This window comes from Paralichthys olivaceus, chromosome 1 (assembly GCF_024713975.1).
Source record: "Paralichthys olivaceus isolate ysfri-2021 chromosome 1, ASM2471397v2, whole genome shotgun sequence".
In the NCBI taxonomy this organism is placed as follows: Eukaryota; Metazoa; Chordata; class Actinopteri; order Pleuronectiformes; family Paralichthyidae; genus Paralichthys; species Paralichthys olivaceus.
In genome coordinates this window covers 12836601-12859914 of record NC_091093.1, presented here as the reverse complement: position 1 = coordinate 12859914, position 23314 = coordinate 12836601, and the positions used below count along the sequence as shown (strand labels likewise).

The following is a 23314-nucleotide window of genomic DNA, read 5'->3' as shown; positions in this document are numbered from 1 at the left end:
GAAACACTCCCCCCATGTGGCCACATTGAGAAATGCAAAATCCCACGACAAAAGAGTGGAGATGAGAGCGTGAGGAGAGTGCCGGTGCAAGTGTAGAGTGTAAATGTGTGGGCTCGAAATCTGTGTGTGTGTGTGTGTGTGTGTGAGAGAGAGTGAGAGAGAGAGAACTGGGGGTTGTTGAGCTGTCAGTTTATTCTTGCTGTCATAAATAATTGGTCCAGACAGGGGCGGGGTGGTGCTGTTAAGGGGCCTCTCCATTAGGCCACAAACTTTCTTAGCACCTTTCACTCTCTAATTGGCAGCGACGACTGTGTGGTGGCTCCGCAGCTGGAACACCTCCATCAAACGGTCGCCACCAGAAAAAGAAACACTATAAACAAAAAAAATCCTTCCATCTTCCTGCTCTTATAATAAAATGCATCTTGTGTGTGGAGCCCAAAAGGCTTGAAACCCTGTTTTGGAACGAATGAGAGAACAGGAGGGGAAGAAGAAAGAGAGAGAATGAGAGGAGGAGAGCAACGCTGTTCTTTTGACAACCTGTTCAGTACGGAGCCGTGAAGCTTGAGCGCATCTATGTGTAGAGCCCTCTGTCCTCCCTCCCTCTCTCTCTCTCTCTCTCTCTCTCTCTCCCTCCCTCTCCATCCCTCCATCCCTCCTCCCCCCTCCTCTTCACAGACAGGGGCGGTCGTTCTCAGTCTGCGCACATATTCCACTTGGCCAGCATCTCCTGGAGTCCACAGACACAGCGCTGATTGACCGAGCGGAGCAGGAGCTCATCCTCAGAGCGCATGATTGTGTTAGAGGGGCTTCACTGGACTGTCAGAGTAAAAACCCCACTTCAACCACGCCTTTGAGAGTAAATAATCCACATCAGAGGAGACTGGCTTTTACAGGATTTTGCCCAACTAGCCCTGCTTGAGTTTTTTTTTTTTGCGCAGGGAAAGTGGTGTTATTTATTTTTGGAAAAGAGGGGACTCGCGCCGTGGCCGCCAGTCTGTGCGTAAAAATCCCCAAAAAGTTTAACGCACCGAAGAGATTATCTGAGGAGTCTCCATACCCGATCATCACTCCCCGGGAATAGTAAAGCTCACACCAGACGCCCACTGGAGCGGGATATATAACTTTTATTAGACATTGTGTGGAGAGACTGGGAGCTTCGGGCTGGTGGAGCGGGAGAGCGGAGGAATCCTCTTCGCTGCAGCCGGGGAGGAGTGCACGCAGCGCCGGGTAGCAGGCTGACCCAAAGGACGGCACCTCTGAGAGAAGGTAGACGCGGGCGGGATCAGATGCCTGCACAGATAATATATTCTTTATTTTTTCAGACTTATATTAATTACTTTTCATCTCGCTTGTGTGAATATTTAAGAATGAAATGTGTGTTTGAGCTCATCCCAAAAATATTTAATGTTACTCATTTATCCAAGTTTAACCATCCTTGCTGTAATCAGTATTCTCCGAACTCAAATTGTGGGTTCACGCACTCTTTCGTTCGCACCAGCTAGAGCCTACTCTCTCTTTTTTTTTTTTAAACATATACACAAATCAAGGCCAGATGTCAGAGGTTGTCATCCTTATATTCCTCTTCATGTTTTTCCATAGGCAGATCATTCTCATATAAATCACCTCACATTTATTTTACAACAACAGCAACAAACAAAACAGTGTAATCATTTATAATAGAACGGCCCATCACCTTACAGCCACTGTAGGGACACGGTTGGAATAATTATATTGATCTGCAGGAGTGTCAGTCTGCGTGTGTGTGGATGTCTGAGGTCCAAAGTGCATGACCCCCCACTTGTAGCTGATCCTCTGTGGATGTGTTACCTCCCCCCCCCGTCCTCTGCACACCTGCCTACCTGTGTGCTCCAGTGGAAGTGAAACAGCGGACAATCCTGTCAATCTCCAATCTTCATTACGCACACGCGTCCGAGCTGCGAGTAAACTCCTTATAATCCACGATTTGTGATTGAATTACGGTATGGTACGGGCTGTGTGACCGGCTGGGGCCAAATTGCTCTGTAATATTATTTTCAGGGGTTTAAGGGTCTTGCAGGAGACATGGCTGAACACGAGAACACAATTGAAAGTGTCTCCTCTTCCTCCTCGATAACAATCACTCAGCTGTCGCCTCTTGTTTGTCACATGTATTTTGCAGGGTCGTCCTCCAGTGTGCCTCCACTCTCTTCTTACCTCTCCCCCTCCTCTCCTCTCTTCTTCAGGTTATGACGGAGCTGAGCTGAACATGGAGCTTCTCTGGATTTTGTTATTTTCTAGTGTCTGTCCTCTCGCCTGGGGCCAAGGAGTTTACGGTAGGAACGTGATATTTTACAAATGTATTCCCATGAATGTATCAATGCACGCTTTATTAGCACAGGCTGACTGAGCCCCTGTTGCAGCAGGATGTTAATTAGTACAATTATTAGTCCATAACCTTAATTAAAGGGCTTTCTCTGCGCCGCACATTGTCCGCCTCATGACTCACTATTAGGAGGCAGTACTATCATAATACTAACTGGCATTTAAACAACTGCAAGAAATAGCTTCAGGGAGATCGGCAGTAAATGAACTTGAAAGAGAGATATTAGTTCTTAGATGACACAGGAGGCTGCTGGGAAAACTACCAGCTGTGAAGTGGAGGGGGAAACCCTGCTCTGGTAAATTCCACTTTTGATGAATTATGATGGTAAAATCCACATTAGAGGGTATAGAGTATAGATTAGGGCTTAGTAACACAGAATGTGATGACACCTTTACTGTTGAAGGTTTATAGTTATTATTGGATGGAGGGAGGATAAGACTCTCTGAGACCTGGCTCCTCTTGTGACGGGGGAAACAGGACAGTCACACTGTGCTATTGAGGATGAAGTGGAGACTCGTCCCCTCTTAAGGGCTGTCTCACTGTACTACAAAAGGCTCAGTTTCTTCAGCCACAGGCGCCCGGACAGATATGCATCCCCCCCTCACCCCCGTCCCCTCGGGCAAGGCAAACACACAAACCGAACTGTCAGCTCTGATACCTCTGATTCTGACGTTTGAAGGCATGTGGCAGCCATCGAAAACAAGGTCTGTTTAGTCATAGCAGCGTAGAGTGCTGTTGTCATAAGCAATCCCACAGTCTGCCGTCACACCCAGCCTGACAATCTTGTCGTTTGCCGAAGCATGCAGGCCCAAGTACAAGTCTTTGCTGCCTAGTCGGGCTTGTACCGCTCTGAATCTTCACACTGGTGCTGACCTGTCAGTGTTAGAGGAAATTATCTCACAGGAACTGCTCGTATATCTTTACTTATTTTTGACACTGTTAAAATGATAAGCTCAATCCCCTTTAAAAAATGCTTTGTGGACAGTGAAAGTGTTTTTTGCTACTATCTTTTTCTGCTATCGTTCTATTGTTTCATAAAAACAATCTAACATGGCCTCACAAAAAAGACTTATGTGAAATATCTGGCATCATTTGTTTCCAGTAGGTGTAGCCCATACCTAATTTGAGAAAGCTAGGATTTACCATTAATTGGTTTTAATACTGTCTTTGGCTTCAATGAATTATATGTATGTGTTGTCAGTAGATTATATAAAGAGTACACATATGTAAGATATATTATTAAGAAGTCAGTGGCCACTTTTATTGAATGTGTTTTTCCATCAGTCGTCTCCTCATCGAGTGACTTTTCTGATCTAGTTCCCCCGTCCTGCAGAAGGCTCACATCTCCACTCTGCCCTTGTGCATTCATGTCCCCATTTATACTTTTCATAATAAGTGTATGAAACAGTTTCGGCTCCTCTGCAGGGTGATATGCTGATTGCCACAAAGAGTTTGTGCATGTGTGCCTCCTGGGACCTCTGTCACAATTATGCACTGGGTTGAAGCAGACAGTTACACAGGCGGCGACAGTCATAGAGGCTACAAGGATATTTGTTGTTTTTTGGGAACGTTTTTTTCCCCTGTGTTTTTCAACCTCTGCTGAAGGAGCAGAAGTCCCAAAGCTTTGTGGGAATCGCCCTGGCCGGCGTTCACAGGCCCTGCACTCCCAGGTGGACCGAGTGGTGGTGCTCAGCTGTGCGTAACTGTGTAGCAACTATTTCATCTCTGCAAATCATTCTCGCTAAAAAAGAGTCATTCTGAAAGAACAAATCGTTGCACAATTTGCACAATCGTATTAAACAACAAGGGTTAGGATGATCGGAGAGAGAGAGCCGACGAGTTAAGGACGCTTGCTCGCTCGCTGTGTATGCAGATAAGCATAAAATGGTTTCCCCTCACTTCAGAATTGTTTAGCACTTCCTGTGGCAGACAGATGCGACTCCGTCCATCGGGAGCTGAACGGTGAAAGCGTGCCTGATTGATGTCAGCGCTTTGGATGGCTTGTGAGGTTCATTTACCGTAGACTTCTCTAGGGTGTGTTTGGATGTGTGTGTTTGTGTGTGCGTTTCCGTCAGCTCAAGCCTGTGAGTCTGTCCGGGCAGGTGTTTAAGCTTGTATAAGTGAGTGTGAGTTGATGTGCCAAATGCATGCATGAGTGTGAAGCGAGTGTGTGGTGCTCGTGCATGCAGCGGTGCATGTCTGTGCGGCGGACACGCGTTTCTTCCCACTGCAACAGTTTGCTGGGTCAGCAGGGACTTGTGGATCAGTCAGTGTTTCTCTTGCAGCAGTTTGGTAATGACTGTGTGTCTGTGAATTTTGATTGGCTGTCAAAGAGCGTGTAACACCTGTCCTTCAAACGGCAATTGGACAGAGAGGTGCACCGAGGAAGTGCAGTACTTTACTAAACAGAAAAATACAAATGCTGCATGCTATGTGTGTTTGCCACAGCAATCTTTGCAAAGCAGGTTGTTTAGTAAAGTCCTCTCCTCTCCTCCACTATGATTTTTTTGGGGGGGATAAGCCTTTTACATGCATCTCAACACACTGAATTCAAACAGCCCTGCCTGCGTATATAAATTTCATTTAATCTGGATATACTGTAATCCTAAACTTTACAAACATGATGTGGCAATCACATGCACCGACTCTTAACATTTTTAAGGATTAAGGGGGAGATTTCACAGGACGTGACTCATCATCTGAAATGTACCAGTGTCTCTTCAACTTTGTGTCGGTGTGCGTCACATCACACTCTGTGCAAGCAGCAGAGTTCACAGGGACACCAAATTATTGATTGCTTGACAAAGTCACACAGAACACTTTGCTGGTGCTGTAGAAGGAATCTGAGCCGCGTTAGCCAGCAATATGATGCTTCATTATGTGCTTGTTAACAGGAAAATTAATGAACTGAAATCAATGATTTAGCTTCAGGTTTTTTTTTTCTATAGAAGGATTGAGCTTTTAGTCGAGGCCTTGCCACTGGCCACAGAACAAAGCACTAAATGCAGAAAGTGAAAAAAGTTAATATGCCTAAATTGCACAGAAATTCAACATCACTTTAAAGATGTTGCCCAAGGAAGGCTGAAAGGCCTGGGATGCATTACAAGTTTTTTATTTGCAGTCTGTCTGTGTGTGTAGTCAAACGTCCAACATCGTCTTAATGTGGAGCTTCACTCGCTGCGGTACATTAGCCCGCCCCGCTCATGTGTTGAAAGGGGCTGACCTAGAAAAGAGATCACTGCAGGTTTAACCGGCCTGGCCACTGACTCCCCACTGACTTCCAATGCCTCCTCTCCCCACATCAGCACTTTTTGTTTGTTTGTGTCTCGTCTATGTCTCTTGGTGCCGAGTTTATTTTGGATGCTGAATATTGCCCTTTTCTAATAAGCATCCATAATTTATTGTCGGCTGTGAGTGAACGGAGGAGAAGATGAGGCGTGATGGTGATAGGAGGAGACTAAAGCATTTACACTGGAGATAATGACAACCTTTTACCTCCCACTATCCGACACCTGCTTGCCTCTTTACACCTCATTACGGGGGCTCACATTTGGCCCTATATGGAAGACAAGTCCACGTAAGTATGTTAACAGGTTATGGTCCCCATAGCATGAGTAATACACACACACACACACACACACACACACACACACACACACACACACTTTACTGATTACACACCTTCTCCACATTAATCTGATCAGTGATGTCAGTGATTGTTGCTTGACCTTTCTCTCTTTATTATGTTTGATTAAAGTCCTTGAAAGTTAATTAGCTGTGCTTGAACAGTTTGTCCAGATGAAAAGAGATTGATAGATAAATAGATAAATTAATAGATAGAAAGAGGATAGAGGTTTCAGTGGTGTAGACTGTATAGGAGCTTGTCTTTGTACAGAACAGACTGGCAGAGGTGGAGAGCTGATGAATGTTGGCAGGTGTCTTCATTGTTTGTGATTCGTGCATCAGATTCTCCTTCACTCACCACCATTAACAATTTAAAGTTGCCACGTAAAATACAAACGGCGTGTCTGCTCGCTCCCCTTTCACTTTTACTCTCCTCCTCTTTGTCTCCCTGTCCCTCCCTCTCTTTGTATCTGTCTCCACTCATCTCTGTCAGTCTCTCTGATTCCATCCCCCCTGCTAAAAATTTTAGTGCACATGGTGCTTTAATTATCTCCTCATGCTCTCATTTTTTATCTTGCGCTACTAGGTCCTTTGTGAAGCCATGTGGGCCCTGCTGCCTAAATATTGAAAGGGCTTTAAGAACCTTCACATCCACAATATAGTAACGCAACTGTCTTGTTTTGATGCTCTCTGTTCCTCTTCTCTCCTCTTCAGTTTCATTTTTTCTGTAAGGCTGACTGGATATTAAAGCCTGACAACGTTTCCATTAACCTGCAGGTCAGCTACAGAGCCATAGGCGTATGGCCAAAGTGATATGTTGACTGTGGTTTACACTAGCCTTGCTACCTAGGGGTAAAGGATAAGAGCACTAAGACAACGTCTTGGGAGGTCTGATTTATCTCGCTGCCTCCCACCAGTTACTCTCTGAGCCCGGGGTGGGGCAGCGGGTAGGGGTGGGCAGTGTGGCACACTGGGGCCTCCAGTGAGCTGATATAGTAATATATCTCCTTAGAAAGTGTTAGTCTTCAAGAGATGGGTATTTATGTGTTTACACTGAGGTGTAAGCTGTGTTCCTGCCTCTCGCCAAGTAATATATTGGCAGTGGGTGGCTCCTCCCTCTTGTTTCTCAAGATGTTTTTTGTAATAGAACAGCAGGCAGCTGTAACATAAAGACTGACAACACGTCTCCACTTTTTCCAACCATTCAGAAATGAAGCTAAAATATCCTGGATAAAACACATACGACACCTTGAGCATCTGTAGCCATATCTGCATCAAATATATAGAATCAAACAACTGAATAACCAGAACAAATTCACATTAATTTCTAAAACTATCTAAAATGACAGTGAGAAAAAAATGTTTATATACTTTAGTTTGGTCCATGTCCCATACATTACTATTCTCAAGTTTATAATAATGTGTGCTGTATAACCTAACGTAATTTAAATACATTATTTGACAATTTAAAAAATGCAGCTTTCCACTTTCTTACGGTGTCAGACAAGAAAATGATCACTGTTGTGTGTGTACCTGGGAGCAGCAGTTAATTAGCTTAACAATGGAAATGGAGGGAAACTGCCACCCTCATTAACATGGCAAATCTCATTACTCAAACTGTACAAAAATAGAAGTAAACACACGTAAATTGGGAGGGTTTATTTCACAGCAGTAATGTGCTGGACAGCTTCTTGACCTGAACCAGTAACTTCCTAGAGTCTCTGGTGGTTGCCTGGCAACTGCCAAAAAAAAAAAAAAAAGCCAAGAAATTGTCCAGCACATATCCCCAGGCATATTAACGTATGTATGTATTTATTGTACAGATATGAGAGTAGTTTTGTTCATCAAACTCTCATTAAGTGTGATTTCTTAAATTCAAATATTAATTTACCTCATCAACTTTATTGAAGCTATTCACAGAATTGTTAATATTGTGACACTAATCTGTCAATTTATACTAATACACACTTTGGAAGAAGTTGAATCAGTTTCCTTTATCATGCATAAATTAATATAGATTGATAACGAGTACAATTTTAAATCATTTTTTCCCAAACAATAAGCTCCAGCATCATATATCTATGCTGAAGTGCTGATGGAATATCATCATGTAACCATCCCCCACCTTTTCATCCGTCCTTGTGTTTGGCTCACTCTCTCTTGGTTTGATGATGTTCTCATTCATGCAGATCTCATCCACGCACGGTCACACACGACGGCCCATGCACACATTTGCACGTGCAAATACCTACATGTGCACAGACACCTCTCACTGTATCTACCTGAAGCTGAACTCTTAGATCATTACCTCACTCTCACCCACTCTCATGTTTCTGATAGTGCGTAATAACACACACTCACACATATATACACACACACACACACACACCTCTTTGGATGAGAGTGGTCCAGAGCGTGGCTGCCCCTGTAGGTAAGAAGATTTTTCTTTTGCCAGATAAAGATACCCATATTGCAACTGAGTTTGAGTCAAAACATGTTGTGTAACATTTCTCATTCAGATGTAGAGATGACCCCAATATAATCCCACCTTTTGGGGTTCCTAGACCCCAAACTATCTGTTAGCAAATCATTCTTACAACAACAAAAACTCATTCAACAAAACAAATCTTACAACTACCTCAAATTATCTTTTTAATATTTGATACATATTAAAACTTCACCATTATACTGACACATTGTATATGTGGTTATTAATTAAATGTTAAACTAAATCATGATGGGCGACTGCACAAAACATATCAATCAAGGTTTAAATGAGCTTATTGAGTATATATGATCCACCCAGTCATAGGCATCAGGAGGTCCCAGTCAAGGAACAAGGTGAGGTTTATCAGTCCCTTTTTCCAGAGTTCAGTCCAATTCTCCCATTCCTAGGCAAACTGGGCAAGTGACCACAAAAACAAAACAAAAGCAAAGAAAAAGCCAAACTAAGGTTTGATCGGTCGGCAAAAACACTTTTGTCCTCTCTAGCCCAGTCGCTCTGTCAGACGTTATCAAGCCCCTCTTGGCTCCACTTCAGGAGGGAATATCCTCATTTGTGTGTCTGTGTTTGTGCCTCTGTGTGCAATTTTAGGAATTCAGAGGAGCTTAATATTTAATATACAGTAGTACAGCCTAGAACGACAAAGCTGCTGAAGTGGAGGTGTATTTTGTGGTGTCTGGTTTTGTTATTGCTGCTGTGCACAGGGGTTGATTTTGGCGTTAGGAGACTTAAGAACAAAGGGCTATAGTGTGCGTTTGCATGTACACAGGAAAAAGGGAACATTTGGCGTCTAACTTATTCATGAAGGCAACAGGACGGTTGTGAACAGTGGTGAGAACATGGCTTACATCAGAGGCCGTCTGCACTTCTCTCACACTGTCACTCTTCCTCTCCTCTCTCCTCTGTTTCATCGTCTCTTCCTTTGTCTAAAGCTCTCAATTCTTCATTTGGCTTTATTTACTGTAATTTGTTTGGGCATATTTTTAGCATAGATTCTTCCACAACGTATAATCTATTTGATTATAGCATCCTTCAAAAAATTTCCAATGGAGTTTTTCTTTGTAGAAAAATCAGACAGTTCCAGTCAATATAAGTGCTTTTTCTTTGTTATTGGAACATTTTGAAGTTGAAACTTTTGAAATGTAATACATTCCTTTAAAAAATTCCAACCCCACATATTATATACATATATAAAATGTCAAAAAAATAGTAATTTGCATGATGATCCAAACCAATGTTGATGTTATCATCCTCATATGTCACCTACATATTTCACTCAGACTGAAGGATTGTCCAACTTAAAAGTGTACTCCTTCAAAATAAGAGTAGACTGAAAGTGAGAAAGCAAGTTATGCAAAGAAACAACCATGACTCATCTTGACATGTATTTAAGACCTGCAAAATTACATCATGTTTTCTTCAAACAAATATAGTGCAACCCTAAAACAGTGCATGCTGGGAACTCTGCTAATTATGCTTCTCAAGAAACTAATACTAATAAACTAAAATGACCTATCTAATATAATTCCAGCAATCTGTTTGTCTGTATGTGGCTCACATATGTAGAGAAACATTCATCTTATTCCCTTCACCCTTGGCATGTGTATAATTAAGGGCCCTAGAAGTGCAGCTTTTAATTTTGTTCAATTTGGACTCATTATACGTTGAATGTTATTAAACTTTGAATTAACAGATAAGCAGCTGGTGGGACTCATTCGTGTATGCGACGACAACAGCAGCAGCAAGAACTGATTCTCCAGTTCAGGGTTCAAAGTCGAGCTTCAGTGAACTTTGAATGAACAGGTGAACAGCTGTTTGTGCAGCAGAAGCTTCAGCGTACTGCAGACTGAGTCCAGCAGCAGGTCTTCACTCGCTGTGGCTCAACAAACTGCAGGTCACTTTGACAGTTTCACAGACAGCAGCGACTAACATTAACACAGAAAGCAAACAGCCCGTTTCAAACAGACATGCTTAGAACAGGTACTGCACTAGTTTTTGAAGCTCACAAGTCAGAGAAACTCACCTTCTGAAGTACAAAACAAACCTTATTTCCATTGATGTTTGTTAGACTTTGAATTAGTGCTGCTCCAAAACCTTTATCTTTTTGTATCAGAGCACATTGCCTGTATTTAGGTGTAAATCTCTACAGGGGGTTTTGAAATATTTGCTATATTGTTGACTTATACTAAGCTAATGGTGGGATTTCACAGGGTGTGCAAAGTGCCATGAATGCGGGAAGCTGTTCTCGCTGCCTGTCGCTGCCTTCAGGCACAGACATATATTGATCTGTCACTCTATAGAACACCACAGCACATAGCTTCTGACTGCCTGGGAAAACCTTATCATACAAAGAAGCTCTGACATAAAGAGATCGGGAAGGCCACACACACATACACACATTTTGTGAAGCTGCTCCTTCCACATTTGTTCTGCCGTTCCCTGCGGTGTGCGGTGAAAACCCTCAAACAACAACAAAACAACCGCAGCTACTGGAGTTGGTCATGTCCAACTAAACTTTCTGACAGCAGGAAGGGATCAACACTGGAAATCTATCTCCTGCTCCAACACACGTCTGGCCTCAATAATTCAGCGATGCGTGCCGCTCAGAGAGATCTCGGCCTCTTCCACTCTCGCTCGCTCTCTCTAAGATTTGTATTCTCTCAATGGCAGACCCCCCACCTCCACCATCTCCTTCCCTCCCTACTCATGACGGTTTAAGGACAAAAATTTGCTGGCACTTTTCACATTTTGAAATTTTAGCTCATCGCAATCGCACTTTTCCCGTCTTCCTCCGTGCATCCCAGCCGGCTCAGAGGAGATGGGGGTATAATCTGTCGGATATGTTGAAAAGTCCCTGTGTTGTCAGTGTAGCAATTTACCTGCCACCGGCTCCGCATCCTGATCCCTCTCCTCCTCCTTCCTCACCTCCTCCCCCATACTGTCTTTACCCATCTACAAAACTTTTTACCTGTCAGAAAAGATGTCCCTGTCATCTTCCTCTCTTCCCCTCTCCTCTCGTCTCTCTGATCCTCTTTCTTCATTCCCAGCCATCCATAAAGCCATCCTTAACACGTCAAGTAAAATGTACCCATTCTCTATTTTACATCCTCGTTCCACCCAAATTCACTTCCTTAATCCAAACCTTCTCAGCCGACGCATCCCTTTATCTCACTCCCATCACTTTTTTCCTCCTTGTTTACCCTCTCCCTCTTTCCTCTCCAACCCTCCTTTCTTTATTTCCAGCACATTTCTCCTCCAAAGCCCTGTCATCTTCTCGCTATCATCCGCCAATTCAGTGGCAAGCATCCACCCACCCTCTCCACTTACTGCATATATAGGACATACCGCGCACACTGTCATTAAAAACTGCAGACAGGCTTTGGGAAGCAGGGGTTGAGGCCTCACACAGCGCAGCAAAGAGATGTGCGGCCTAAAGCAGCAACCTCAGGAAAATGAGGCCAGAGGGAAAGGTGCATCATGAGGGAAAGGTGGTTTGATTTGGGTGAAAGTAGGTCTAACAAAACAGGAGACCGATTACTTTCAATGTGAAGTAAATTCAATTTTTGTTTCATTGGTTGAAGACAAGTGGAGTTGAAACCCTGGCATGAATTTGATAGTCACAGAAAAATAAGAATAAAATTGCAGTAGTGCTGACAGGCTGCCTAATTCTCACAGAACCCGTGTGAGTGTGCGTGACACTCTGCGTCAGTGTTCCCCAGCTTTTTCTTTTGACTGACAACCTCCCACTGTCCATTTTAACAAGCTCAAACAGTGAATGGATAAAGTTATTTATTTAACACTATTACAACAAGTTTTTTCAGTCATTCATTTCACTTGGAGTGGCTGAGGATTATTTATTATTTGAATTATTTATTCATAACTGTAGCAATTCCTTTTTGAAACCCTTGCACACTTCCTGAATATAGCCTCCATGCTGCAGTCTCAGCTCATGGTGTTACGACCGACTCAAGTTGGTGAGTCAGTGCAGTCTGTGTGTTGCAGCTGCGAGTTGGTTATCACATTCATGTGCTTATCCTCCCCATATTTGATATGTTCTAAATTCAGCCATATAGTGGCATGGCCCTGTTGAACCACTATATAGTGAATTACACTATGGATTTCCATGAAAAATGATTCATACATTCACAGAGTAGAGTGGATGCCTCATATAGACTCAAGCTATCCTCTAACCTCTCTGTGTTTTCCATTCATGTGTTTCATTCTCATACAAGTATCAGGAATGTCTCTAGGGAATGGGTTCAACTTTGGCTCATCAGGTTTATGGCAGTAAAGGTCAGAGGTCAAGGTCACGGTGACCTTACATCTTTCCAATTCTTTGCAAGTTACTGTGAGCTCACACAATTATTTTTGGCCATAACGCAACTCAAACTCGAATTATTACCAAAAACATACCATGAGTAGTATAACATGATGAAGACATTTTACATTCAAAAGATCAACTTCATTATGATATAACATTCTGTGAACACACTTTTCTGACCATTATTCAAAGCCACAACCTTGGAGCCCATTGGCAGTTGAATATTTTAGGGCTTCTGGTGCAAACAGAAAACATGCAGGGCCAAGACTCTACTGTCTGTAGGTGCTTTAGATCCAGATTACATTTGGGCTTATCTCTATTAACAGCTACCCGCATTTGAATGCAGAAAAATGTAAAAGCTGATGCATTTCAGGTAAATGTGTTTTTTCTTGTTTACCTGCGCACAACCAAAGTCTGCTCAAATGGGATTGGTCAAACTAGATGTAAATGCTGTTGCTGATGGAACCCGAAGAATATCAGGACAGCCACAATATTATTTTAGTCATGTAGAAATGAGATCCTCTATATCCAGATGCATGAATGACAATATTATTTTTTAAACTCAATCACTCTGATGCCTTTGGCTGACAATGTTATTCCACTTAAAAAAAAAAAAAAACACTTCTCCAGCCATCCTTCATTTGAGGAGGAGGTGCTGTGAGCAGCCGTGATGTAGGACAGCATTTTACAATTTGAATTGATTTAATACATGTTAAACCTGACATAATAACATCTCATTCTTTTCAACACCTTTTCACTGAAGTATAGCTGATGACATCTCATTGAATTTTGACATTCAGTTAAATGATTTGGATCCAGCTCATGAAAGAAGAGAAAAGGGATGGCACATGGCACACAGAGAGAGAGAGAGAGAGAGAGAGAGAGAGCGTCACAGCCAGAGTGACATTGAAAAGGGCAGAGCAGCTAAAGGAAGAAATAAGAAAGAACCAGAGGGAACAAGTCAGCAGGAGAGAGCCAAAGAAAATGTGAATAAGAGTGGAACCAAAAATAAATTTTTTTTTAGCCCAGCTCCTATTTGGCAAGTTTACTTTAGGACAATTTATATTTAACAAGATAACCTCAACCAACTCACACACAGACTCAAAAATAGTTTTTTTCTATTAAATTTTGTCAATGAAATAAATCCGGTTTTAAGCATTTTCTTTAACTTTGGTAACAGCTAGCTATTTCTATTACATATACATCCCATCACAACTTCTCCCTGGCCCAAGATGACTTCTTCAGATGTTTTGTTCAACCAACAGTCCAAAACAAAAATATATCAAGTTAAATACAAGAGCAAATAAATAAAACCAGCAAAATGTTAACACAAAAATGGTTAATCGTGAATGGGGACCAATTCAACATTTGTCAAGTACCATTTCGCAAAAACATTTTTTTTTGCGTAGCTGCTTTACAGGCCAGGGTTGATCAACATCATGTATTGATCAATTGGTAAACACAACACACAACCTACTACAGTTCGGATGTAGTTGAATAAGTATTTTTTTCCAGAAACCACAGTACTTGGGTCTCATGCTGTCGGTCACAGGATGCAGCAGGTTTCATTGATAAGTGTTGACTCACTTTCTTCAGCTTGTATCAGACTGTCTCATCCCCCCTGTTTCCTCTTTCTGCTTGGGGAGTCTCTCTCAGTATTATTCCCCGATAAGAGGACATCCCTCTGCTCCCTTCTATCATCCTTCTCTTCCTCACCTTTTTAAAAACACTCGCACGAAACTACAGGTGAATACAGACGTGCAGACGAGGCTATTGTTGAGACAATTTCCCCTTTTTTCACCTCCCTCTTTTTTTTCTGCATCATTATTACTCACAACAGGCCTTTCTCCTCTATTTTATTTTTTCTTTTTTGCTTTCATTCTATCTTTCCATTCAAAGTCTTCATCCATTTCGAGTTCATTCTTCATGCTTCCTTGTTTTTAATCTTTCTTCCTCGCCTTCTCTATTCTCGCCTGCAGCGCCCTGCAATGCAAACACAACCTGTTCTGAGGGGAAGTGAATTATTGAAGTCACTGCTGCCAGTCCCTCCGTGCAGCAGTGGGCTGCAGAGGAAGGAAGCAGGGAGCGGAGGGAGGAATGAGGGGAGGATGAAAGAAATGGAGAGGATAGATTTGTAAGGAGAAAGGCAGGATGGGGTTCGGGGTGCAAAGATGCAGAGAGATGTAGTTTTGTTTACACCGTCTATACACTCTGTGGAACTGTGTTTAGAGAATCAGGTAAAACTGTTGAGGGAAACATTATAGTAAAGGGACGTTAGCAAATTGCTTCAGGGAAACATAAAGCTGCTGATCATATGGGCCCAAATAAATACAGTATTTATATAGACTGGAAAAAATGATGGAGTAGACATTATTACACATTCAACAGTTTCTTTCTGACACTCTTGTTCTGCCAGTGCCCCCTCTTCTCTGTAGCTCTATGTCCTGTGCAACTCTATCTATCTCTCATCCTTTTCCTCAAATAATGCCTGAAGAGCACATTTTCTTCATTGCATCATTGAAATATATTTAACAAAAGTAAAGAAAATCAAAATTTAGTTTAAACCTCTGTTCTGATGCCCATGCACTTGCAGACGACTCAGAGTGTATCATCATTTTATACGATGATAGAATGATGAAATATTTCAATCTTTTTTTGATAATTAAGCTTTTACTAATAATATGAGGTTACTTAGGTCAAGGGCTTATGACAAGTCCCACTTTCTGCTGGAGCCCACGTTACCAAGAAGTTATTAACATCAACAATGGTTGGGGTGAACCATAGTGGATGTGTGCATCCAGCTCATCTGTGTTCATTAACCTTTTCTTAGACTGGATAAAAATACACTGACATGAGCGAGATGGATAAATCGTACATTTATCTAAGTTACAAAGGAAAAATGACATGAAGAAAACTGTTGATCAGTTTGTAGCAGCGTAAACATGCATAAAATTAATTTTCTTAATATTAAAATAGATGGTGTTGCTAAATCTGCTGAACTTTCTCCACATTACAGACTGATTTCATTGCATAATATGATGCCCCTCATTGTGGAGCATAACAGTCAAGACAACGTTCTTCTGTTCAATAGAAGCTACAGGTGTCAAATCTATTATGGTCACCAACACATTCAAATGAGAGTTGACAACAACAAGTGTACTGTAAGGTATGGAGGGTTTTTATAAACTCAGCCTGGATAGACTTTACTACTCTACTTTAACAGAGAACTTCAAAATAGAGCACTGTTTTAGAGCTATTTATAGATCACAGTCTCTAACATCACATTGCATATGAACTTCCATGAACATGTTGGAGATGAAGAGAGAGTCCAAAAAACATCCACATTTCTCTCTCACTATATATATATATATATATATATATATATATAAATGTTAATATACAGTAAATATGACATATTTAAAGAGCAAAGTGAAATTGTTTGATTTATATCATTTTTGTTTTGGAGGCTGTAGTTCTTTTTGCATGCTTACATTTGTGTTACTGGGAATACTGAGAATACTTCACCCATAATAGATATGAACATGATATAATTGGTAACCGGGGGATTTGATGCACTTTCATCTTCTTTTAACATGGCTACTTCTCTAAGTGATGCTTTTTGTTTTGTTTAAGCGAAGACTTTGAATTGATGCCCAAGAAAATATGTTTTTATTGGAGCCAAATTTAATTGAAAACTGTTGATGCAATATGAATGTGCCTCACTACGGTGTCGGCTCCCTGCCAGAGTGCTTTGCTCGATTTTAGAGCAGATACTACTCCGTCAGATGTTTGTGAGCATCCAGGGATGAAAATATCTTATGATGGAAGGGAGGGGGGGTGAGTTCATATACTTGTGGCAGTAGACTGCACTGTTTAACGTGCATTAACTTATTTGGTTGTGAGTGGCAAAGGAGCCCAACTCTCATAGTTTCTCTCTATTTCTCATTACCTCTGCAATGGAGGTTATGATTCCACCCTTGTCCACAATTTTTTTCACTTTCTTGAACATTTCAACATCATGGATCTTGATGAAAGAAACCAGGCACAAATAATGAGCTGATATCTATGTGTATCCATGAGTGTGTGACATTTGGACTGAATGTAAGGGGGCTGTTGATGGAGGAGTTCATTCACTGGGGTCTGTGCATTCTGCAAACATCCCTCGTGCTTTATACTCAGTGTTTGCAGCTTGAACAGATGTTGTGCACAAATAGAAATATTATACCACCTAGTATACCATAGTACAACACCTGGCAGGGTCAGACAGACACTGGAAGACATGAGTGGAATCCACATGTTCTAACAACAATGAACGGAGCAGGAACATATTTCTAAGCAAACAACAACAACAAGCTGGTTAGTTTACACTTTGAATCCATCACGCTGAGTTAATGTAATTTATATAAACACAAGACTTCAACTCATCCAATTAGCCTGAACTAAAGCACTCATTTAATTCACACAAGAGACTGCACACATTTCCATACACAAACAGTGAAGACATTCACTACAGTGTCAGTGATCTACTGGCTACGCTAGGAAAAAAAATCCAGCACATAGTCAGGGACATTACACAGCCAGTTTACCTTTACATTTCCTGTTAATGTCATTTAACAAACAGCAACAATGAAACCAATGAGACAGTCGGGTTTTATGTTGCTTCAGAATGGTGTTCAGTTGTAAAGAGCAGTGAGTGAACGTAGACGGTCGTTTCCTTTTCAGCAGTGATTTTCTTTATGAGCCAGAACGTCTCCGTACACACACTGACACAACATGACTTGAGAGGAGAACCAGAGCAACGAATCACAACAAACAGCTGTATCATCGTCTGTGATTGTTGGGTTTCAGCCTTATATCTGAATGTCTACACTGATCTCATACATGAACTATCTGGAATATATTTGACAGAAATTAATTGGAGCAACAAAGAATTTCAAATCCTGGGTTAACTTCAACTTTTAGCTTTTGTCTTTAACTTGACAAGTTGTTTTTTAATATGCTTAAGTCCTTTATTAAAGCCAATAGAGCTAGATGTGTTAGAATGTGTGTTTTTAATGTATTTGATATTTTTGTTATTGGTAAATTCTCTTTTCAGTTATCTAAACTCATCATAAGTGACCTTATATTTATGGTCTGTAGTTTCTTTATTTGAAGGGTTGCTGGGGGAAACAGCATCTCTGACTTCAGGCCAAACACACGTACAGACAGATCAATATTGAACAATGTTAACCGATTATTATTACTATGCCCTTCAAAGTCAGGGACTTTGGTCAGTTTGATGCTGGTTTTGAAATATGTTTCTATCATTCTGCTGCTCTTTATCACACCTGTTGTGTGTGTGGTCATCTGTAAGTGAAGTCAGTTTAAATAAAGGGACAGTGCGGACACATAGTAAATGTGTGTCCACATTCAAGTGTTTATGTTTCACCCACTTTTCCATCTCTTTGACCTTCCTTCTGCTGTTTCTGCAGATGTCTCACAGAAGCACATTAACAGAAATGCAAAAATGCAAAAGCCAAAACAGAAGTAAGCCACACAATGAAAACACACTCACAGCGGAAGTGAGTGACAATGGATGTTGACAATTCAATGAGCAGAGTTATATCTGCTGTTAAATTTATTTTTATTTTTAAGCCTGTGGCGCTTATAATTTGATGCTTGTCTATATGAGGTTTTACAGAAGAGGCGTTTTTCCTTTTCTGGACACTCCAAGCACCTGAGCCGTAACACCGCAGATAGACAAGCAAAACATTTTAAGCGCAGACTAACTTGTCCAGGTTTTCACAAATGACGATTAACTTGATCCATCCATGACCCGACCACAGTAACAAACTCTGCTCATTTTATTGTCAACATCCATTGTTGCTCCCTTCTATTGTGGCTGTGTTTCTGTTGTGTGGCTTTTGTAATTGCGTGGTTGCTTTTGCTTTTGTGTTGAGGTTTTTGTAGAAGTTTTGTGGGTTTGCTTTGGTGTTGTGGTTTTGGCTTTTGTGGCTTTGACAATACTGTTGTGGCTTTTGCAGTTGTGTTTTTTTGCATTTTTATTTCTGTTATTGCATTTGTGTGAGACGTCTTGGCCATGGAATGTTTCTATCTAAGTGTTTCATCACCTCATCTGAGCTATAGCCAATGTGCAGATACATTGCATCATGCTATGTTTTGTTGGGGCTGGGCCCGGAAGCACACAGAGACAAACGGTTTGTGAATGAACAGAGTTCTTTAATAATTAGCTTGTGGTAGGCAGGCAACAAGCTGAGGGCTGGCTGAGGGTGAGCAGGAGCGAGGGCAGGCGAGTTCCGCTCTGGTGATTCTGAGGCACAGGGAAAAAATAGAATAAGTTGAAGGAACAAAAAATATACGAGAAGATCCTTTCTATAGTGAAAGTACTATAGAGCGGCCGAGAGCGTGTGCCACAGGAGTGACTGTAACAATCTGGTGATGAGGAGGAGAGACCAGGGTTTTTGTAGCGCTGGTGATGACGATGATTGAAGCCAGGTGTAGGACTCACACCAGGTGCCAGGAGTAGAGACCACTCCCACGCGCACACGCGCACGCACACACACACACACACACACACACACACACACACACACACACACACACACACACACACACACATATCTGATGTTGTATTAATGAACCCTGTCATATCAACAGCTGCATACTGTGCATAAACAAAAACACACAGGGGAATAAATGCATGTTTACATTCTATCGGCATTAGGGAATTATTTATTCTGATCTGTCACACGTCAACATAAATGTCTGGTGATCACTATGGTTGCTCCTTTGATCGTATAAATAGGAGCGTGATTGGACCAACACCAAAGTAGCTGGAAACTGAGGATGGAAACATCCAATGTCAGTATGAAGTTTCTGTAAACGCCACTGAACTTAAGTTTCTACTCCATTCTTCACTTACAGCAGATGGTAAATCTGAACTAATGACAGAAAACAATGCAATAGTTGTGGTGGGATTGTAGTTTAAGGCTTTCACATCAGGATTGAATTACAAAGATCAAACAACACATTTTACATTTCTTACAACCGGAACAATAGTTTGAAATAATGAGCAGAATAATGAGTGATGACTGATAAAAAAATAAAACTAAAAACTAAATGCTGTGGCAAAAATGTCTGGTAGTGTATCCCTATGACAAATAAATCTCAAACTGTTGGTCTAATGTCTTTGAGTTTGGATTTTCTCTCTGATTGTCTTCTCACGCTGCTCAGAGCAGAACTAGGACAGATGTACCAACCACCGGGGAGGTGTAACTATGTCATTACACAGGGGAACTGATCACAGAGCAGCCATTATCAGAAGCTGCATGAGATGACAAGGTCAGTTAGATGTGCTGTCTTCTTGGCTGACTGTCTTAAACACAGAACACTTCAAGGGAGGTTTTAAAGGCTTTTTTAATTGGACATGATTTAAATCATCTCTTTTTCCCCTGGTGACTTAAAGCTAACCTTCAGCAAAATATTGTTAATTATAATTCTGTTATCTTATTATTGTCATGATCACTTTCCATCTTTCGTTTCTATAAGCATTATATTCAACATCTTTTCAAACTTCTCACCAAGTCTTTGCACAGAAAAACCCTTGAATCCATTTACATGACTCATGAAAATCTTTGTTTTCACAATAAGAGCATTTCATGAACAACAATTTATTGAATTTGGATTTGACAAATACTTAAAAGCATTCACTCAGAAACCACAAATTACATTTCTTTTTCTATTTCTTTTAGTTCAGTTGAGCCTGTATGGTCAATAAAAGATGTTTTTGCAACAGACCATGAGCGACATTGTTTCTTTTTTTTAATCTGCTTATCCTTTTGACTGCTTCACAAACTACTCTTTTTCATCAAGATCCATTAATTATTTTCAAGGAAAACTGAAAATGCTGAAAAAAGACCCATCTGATCCTCTCTGACTTGTACCACTTCCTTCCACCAAGGTTTGTGGATATTTTGTGTAATCTTGCTCATAAACAAAGAAATAAACCTATCAACAGAATCTAAACAGACAGCGGTGAAAACACAACACACAAATACCTCTTCTAAACCAGCATTTCTTTTTAAACATGGGTCAAAAGGTGATTAACTCCTTTTCCATTACAAAACAAGGAGTTTGCCTTTATGTTTTATCCACCGGTGCGTCATGTTACGCTCTCTCACCTCGCTGCCTTCACCAGGATGTCATGTTTCCATCACGTTAACCAAAGCGGATTAAAAGCTGAGTCTACTGCAGAGTCATTTGTCCTGGGAGTGAATGCTGATTGTATCCATTCCCTCAGCAGACAACGAAAGGTGATCGTGGTTTTTTTTGACCAGAGGAAAAGAGGCTAAAGACACAGTAGTTATCTGTTGTGGCACACGTGGTATTTGGCAGTAATGGTGTCAGAGGGCTGAGGTATGAATGCAGTGTACTCCTGCTGCTTTCTGAGTGATCCTGATGAAGGACTACAAAGGGCAATAGCTGCTTCTCTTACCCACTGAGGGACTGAAGTGGGTGACAGTTGTCACTTTCCGAGCCTCATTTTTATTGCTATAGTTCTGGACATCCTCAGAGATGAGGCTGTACTTCAGAACATGACGCAACCTAGACACTGCTGCTGATCCTCCGGGGGGGGGGGATTCCAAATTATGGGATGGGGTTACAAATAGGATTCAGTAAAGGTGAGGTGAGGAATATAAAGAAATATGTGGGGTAATTTTACGTATAGAGATTTGAGAATGAAGGAGGGTCAATTAAGTGCTCCTATGTGTTTAGTTTTTAAATGTCAAACACACACACACACACACACACACACACACATTTACCATCTTAGCACAGGACTCGTCCCATAAACGGAGTATTAGATTACCTGTGATGCTCTAGCAGCAGCATAAAGAGAAAATATAGAGCGAGGGTCTATCAGCCATATTGACTAAGAGGATCACACACTTACAACACACACACTTACTGCACACACAGGGAGGCACACACACATTATTGAATGGGAGCAGGCGGTGTTCTGTGGCCTGCTGTGGTAGTAATAGCCTCATTATTCATTGGTGTGCGCTGCTTACACACTGAGCAAAGCCAAAGTGAGTAAAACCAGAACCTATTATACACATGGGCACAAACACTTAAGTAGTGCAAACACGCACACATATGCACACAGTGTTTCCATCGTTTCTTTTCCCTTACGCCAACCACAATTACGACTCTCTTACCCCTTATCTTTAATCTTAACTTTAAGCTTAAAGTTACTCTTAATTGTAACCTCAACCCTAGACCTTAATCTAAACCTTACCCTGAACTTTACCCTTAACCTTAGCCCCCAACCTAACTTTGAACCTATATCTTAACCCTGACTTTATCGATAACCTTTATTTTACCCTTAGTTTTGACCTGCCATCAAACCTGAATCTTAACATTAACCATACCCTTACACCAAAACCTTATCCATAACTGTAACTTTAAACTGAACGTTACCCTTAACTCTAGCCTTAACCTTAACCTTACCTTTACCCTTAACCTCGGCCTTAACCTAACCTTAAACCTTAATCTCTATACCTTACTCTTACCTGTACCCTTAACATTATCCTTTACCCTTACCTTTAACCTTACATTTAGCCTTAGCCCTACCCTTACCCTAACACTTAGCCTTCACCTAACCCTTGTTCTTAAACTTTGCCTTAAGCTTAACCTTGACCCTACCCATTAATTTACCCTTTTAATTTTACCCTAAATTTTAATCTTAACCTTGACCATTATGGGCACAAACGTACTAACCCCACAATGAAGAAAGATAGCTTTGATTCATCTATTTGTCAGTCAGTGATCGCTGAAAGTTATAAGCTTCTTATGTTGACCTCATATTTAAAAGTTGTATTAATTGCCATGGCAACACAGGCCACTCTCACGATGAGTGTTAGTGACTAGAAGTGAGTGGAGTCTGAAAGGGTTGCATCTCATGAAAACAACCAAACTGCATGAAATAAGCCTTTTCATTAATCATGTTTGTAATTTTCTCATCAACACTGATTTCCATTTGAAAAGTCCCACTGGAAACATCTGGAACTGTTAAATTAAACAGGTGGAGGCAGAAAGACCAATACTGAATGAACACAACAGTGAGGTTTTTCCAGGTATTTTTGTCCTGTGTTTCTTTTTTTTCTTTTTTTAGTCTAGTGTCAGGGGAGAAACCGTCATCTTCGTCTCACCTCCTAAGATTTTTTTTTCTCAGCAGTTGTTGAGCATCCGTGCAAATATCTCCAAAGCAGCCTTGACGCTTTTATTCTGAAGGGATGAAAACAGCACAAGACATTTGTTTTGCATCATTGAAAAAAGTTTTTCCTTACTCGGTTCTTAACAGCTTGACATGAAACTATATCAAATATTGTTGCCGTACTGTGAAAACCATGTATCTCCACAACTTTTATTGTGTTTCATTAAGTCACTTGATTAAAATTTCAGCAGACGGTGAAACCATCAGATCATTCAGCTTCAGTAA

General features: G+C 41.1%; 1 protein-coding gene across 2 annotated transcripts in view; it reads left to right on the top strand.

Moving 5' to 3' along the window:
* Positions 1–683: 683 nt before the first annotated feature.
* The window catches only part of LOC109624889 (MAM domain-containing glycosylphosphatidylinositol anchor protein 1), a 172644-nt gene continuing 150013 nt past the window's right edge, over positions 684–23314 (top strand). For both annotated transcript variants that reach the window (XM_069521827.1, XM_020079810.2), the window contains exons 1-2: positions 684–1266; positions 2223–2312. In XM_069521827.1, the coding sequence (XP_069377928.1) occupies positions 2246–2312 (67 nt within the window). In that variant the 5' untranslated portion in view covers positions 684–1266; positions 2223–2245. The remainder of the gene's footprint in view (positions 1267–2222; positions 2313–23314) is intronic.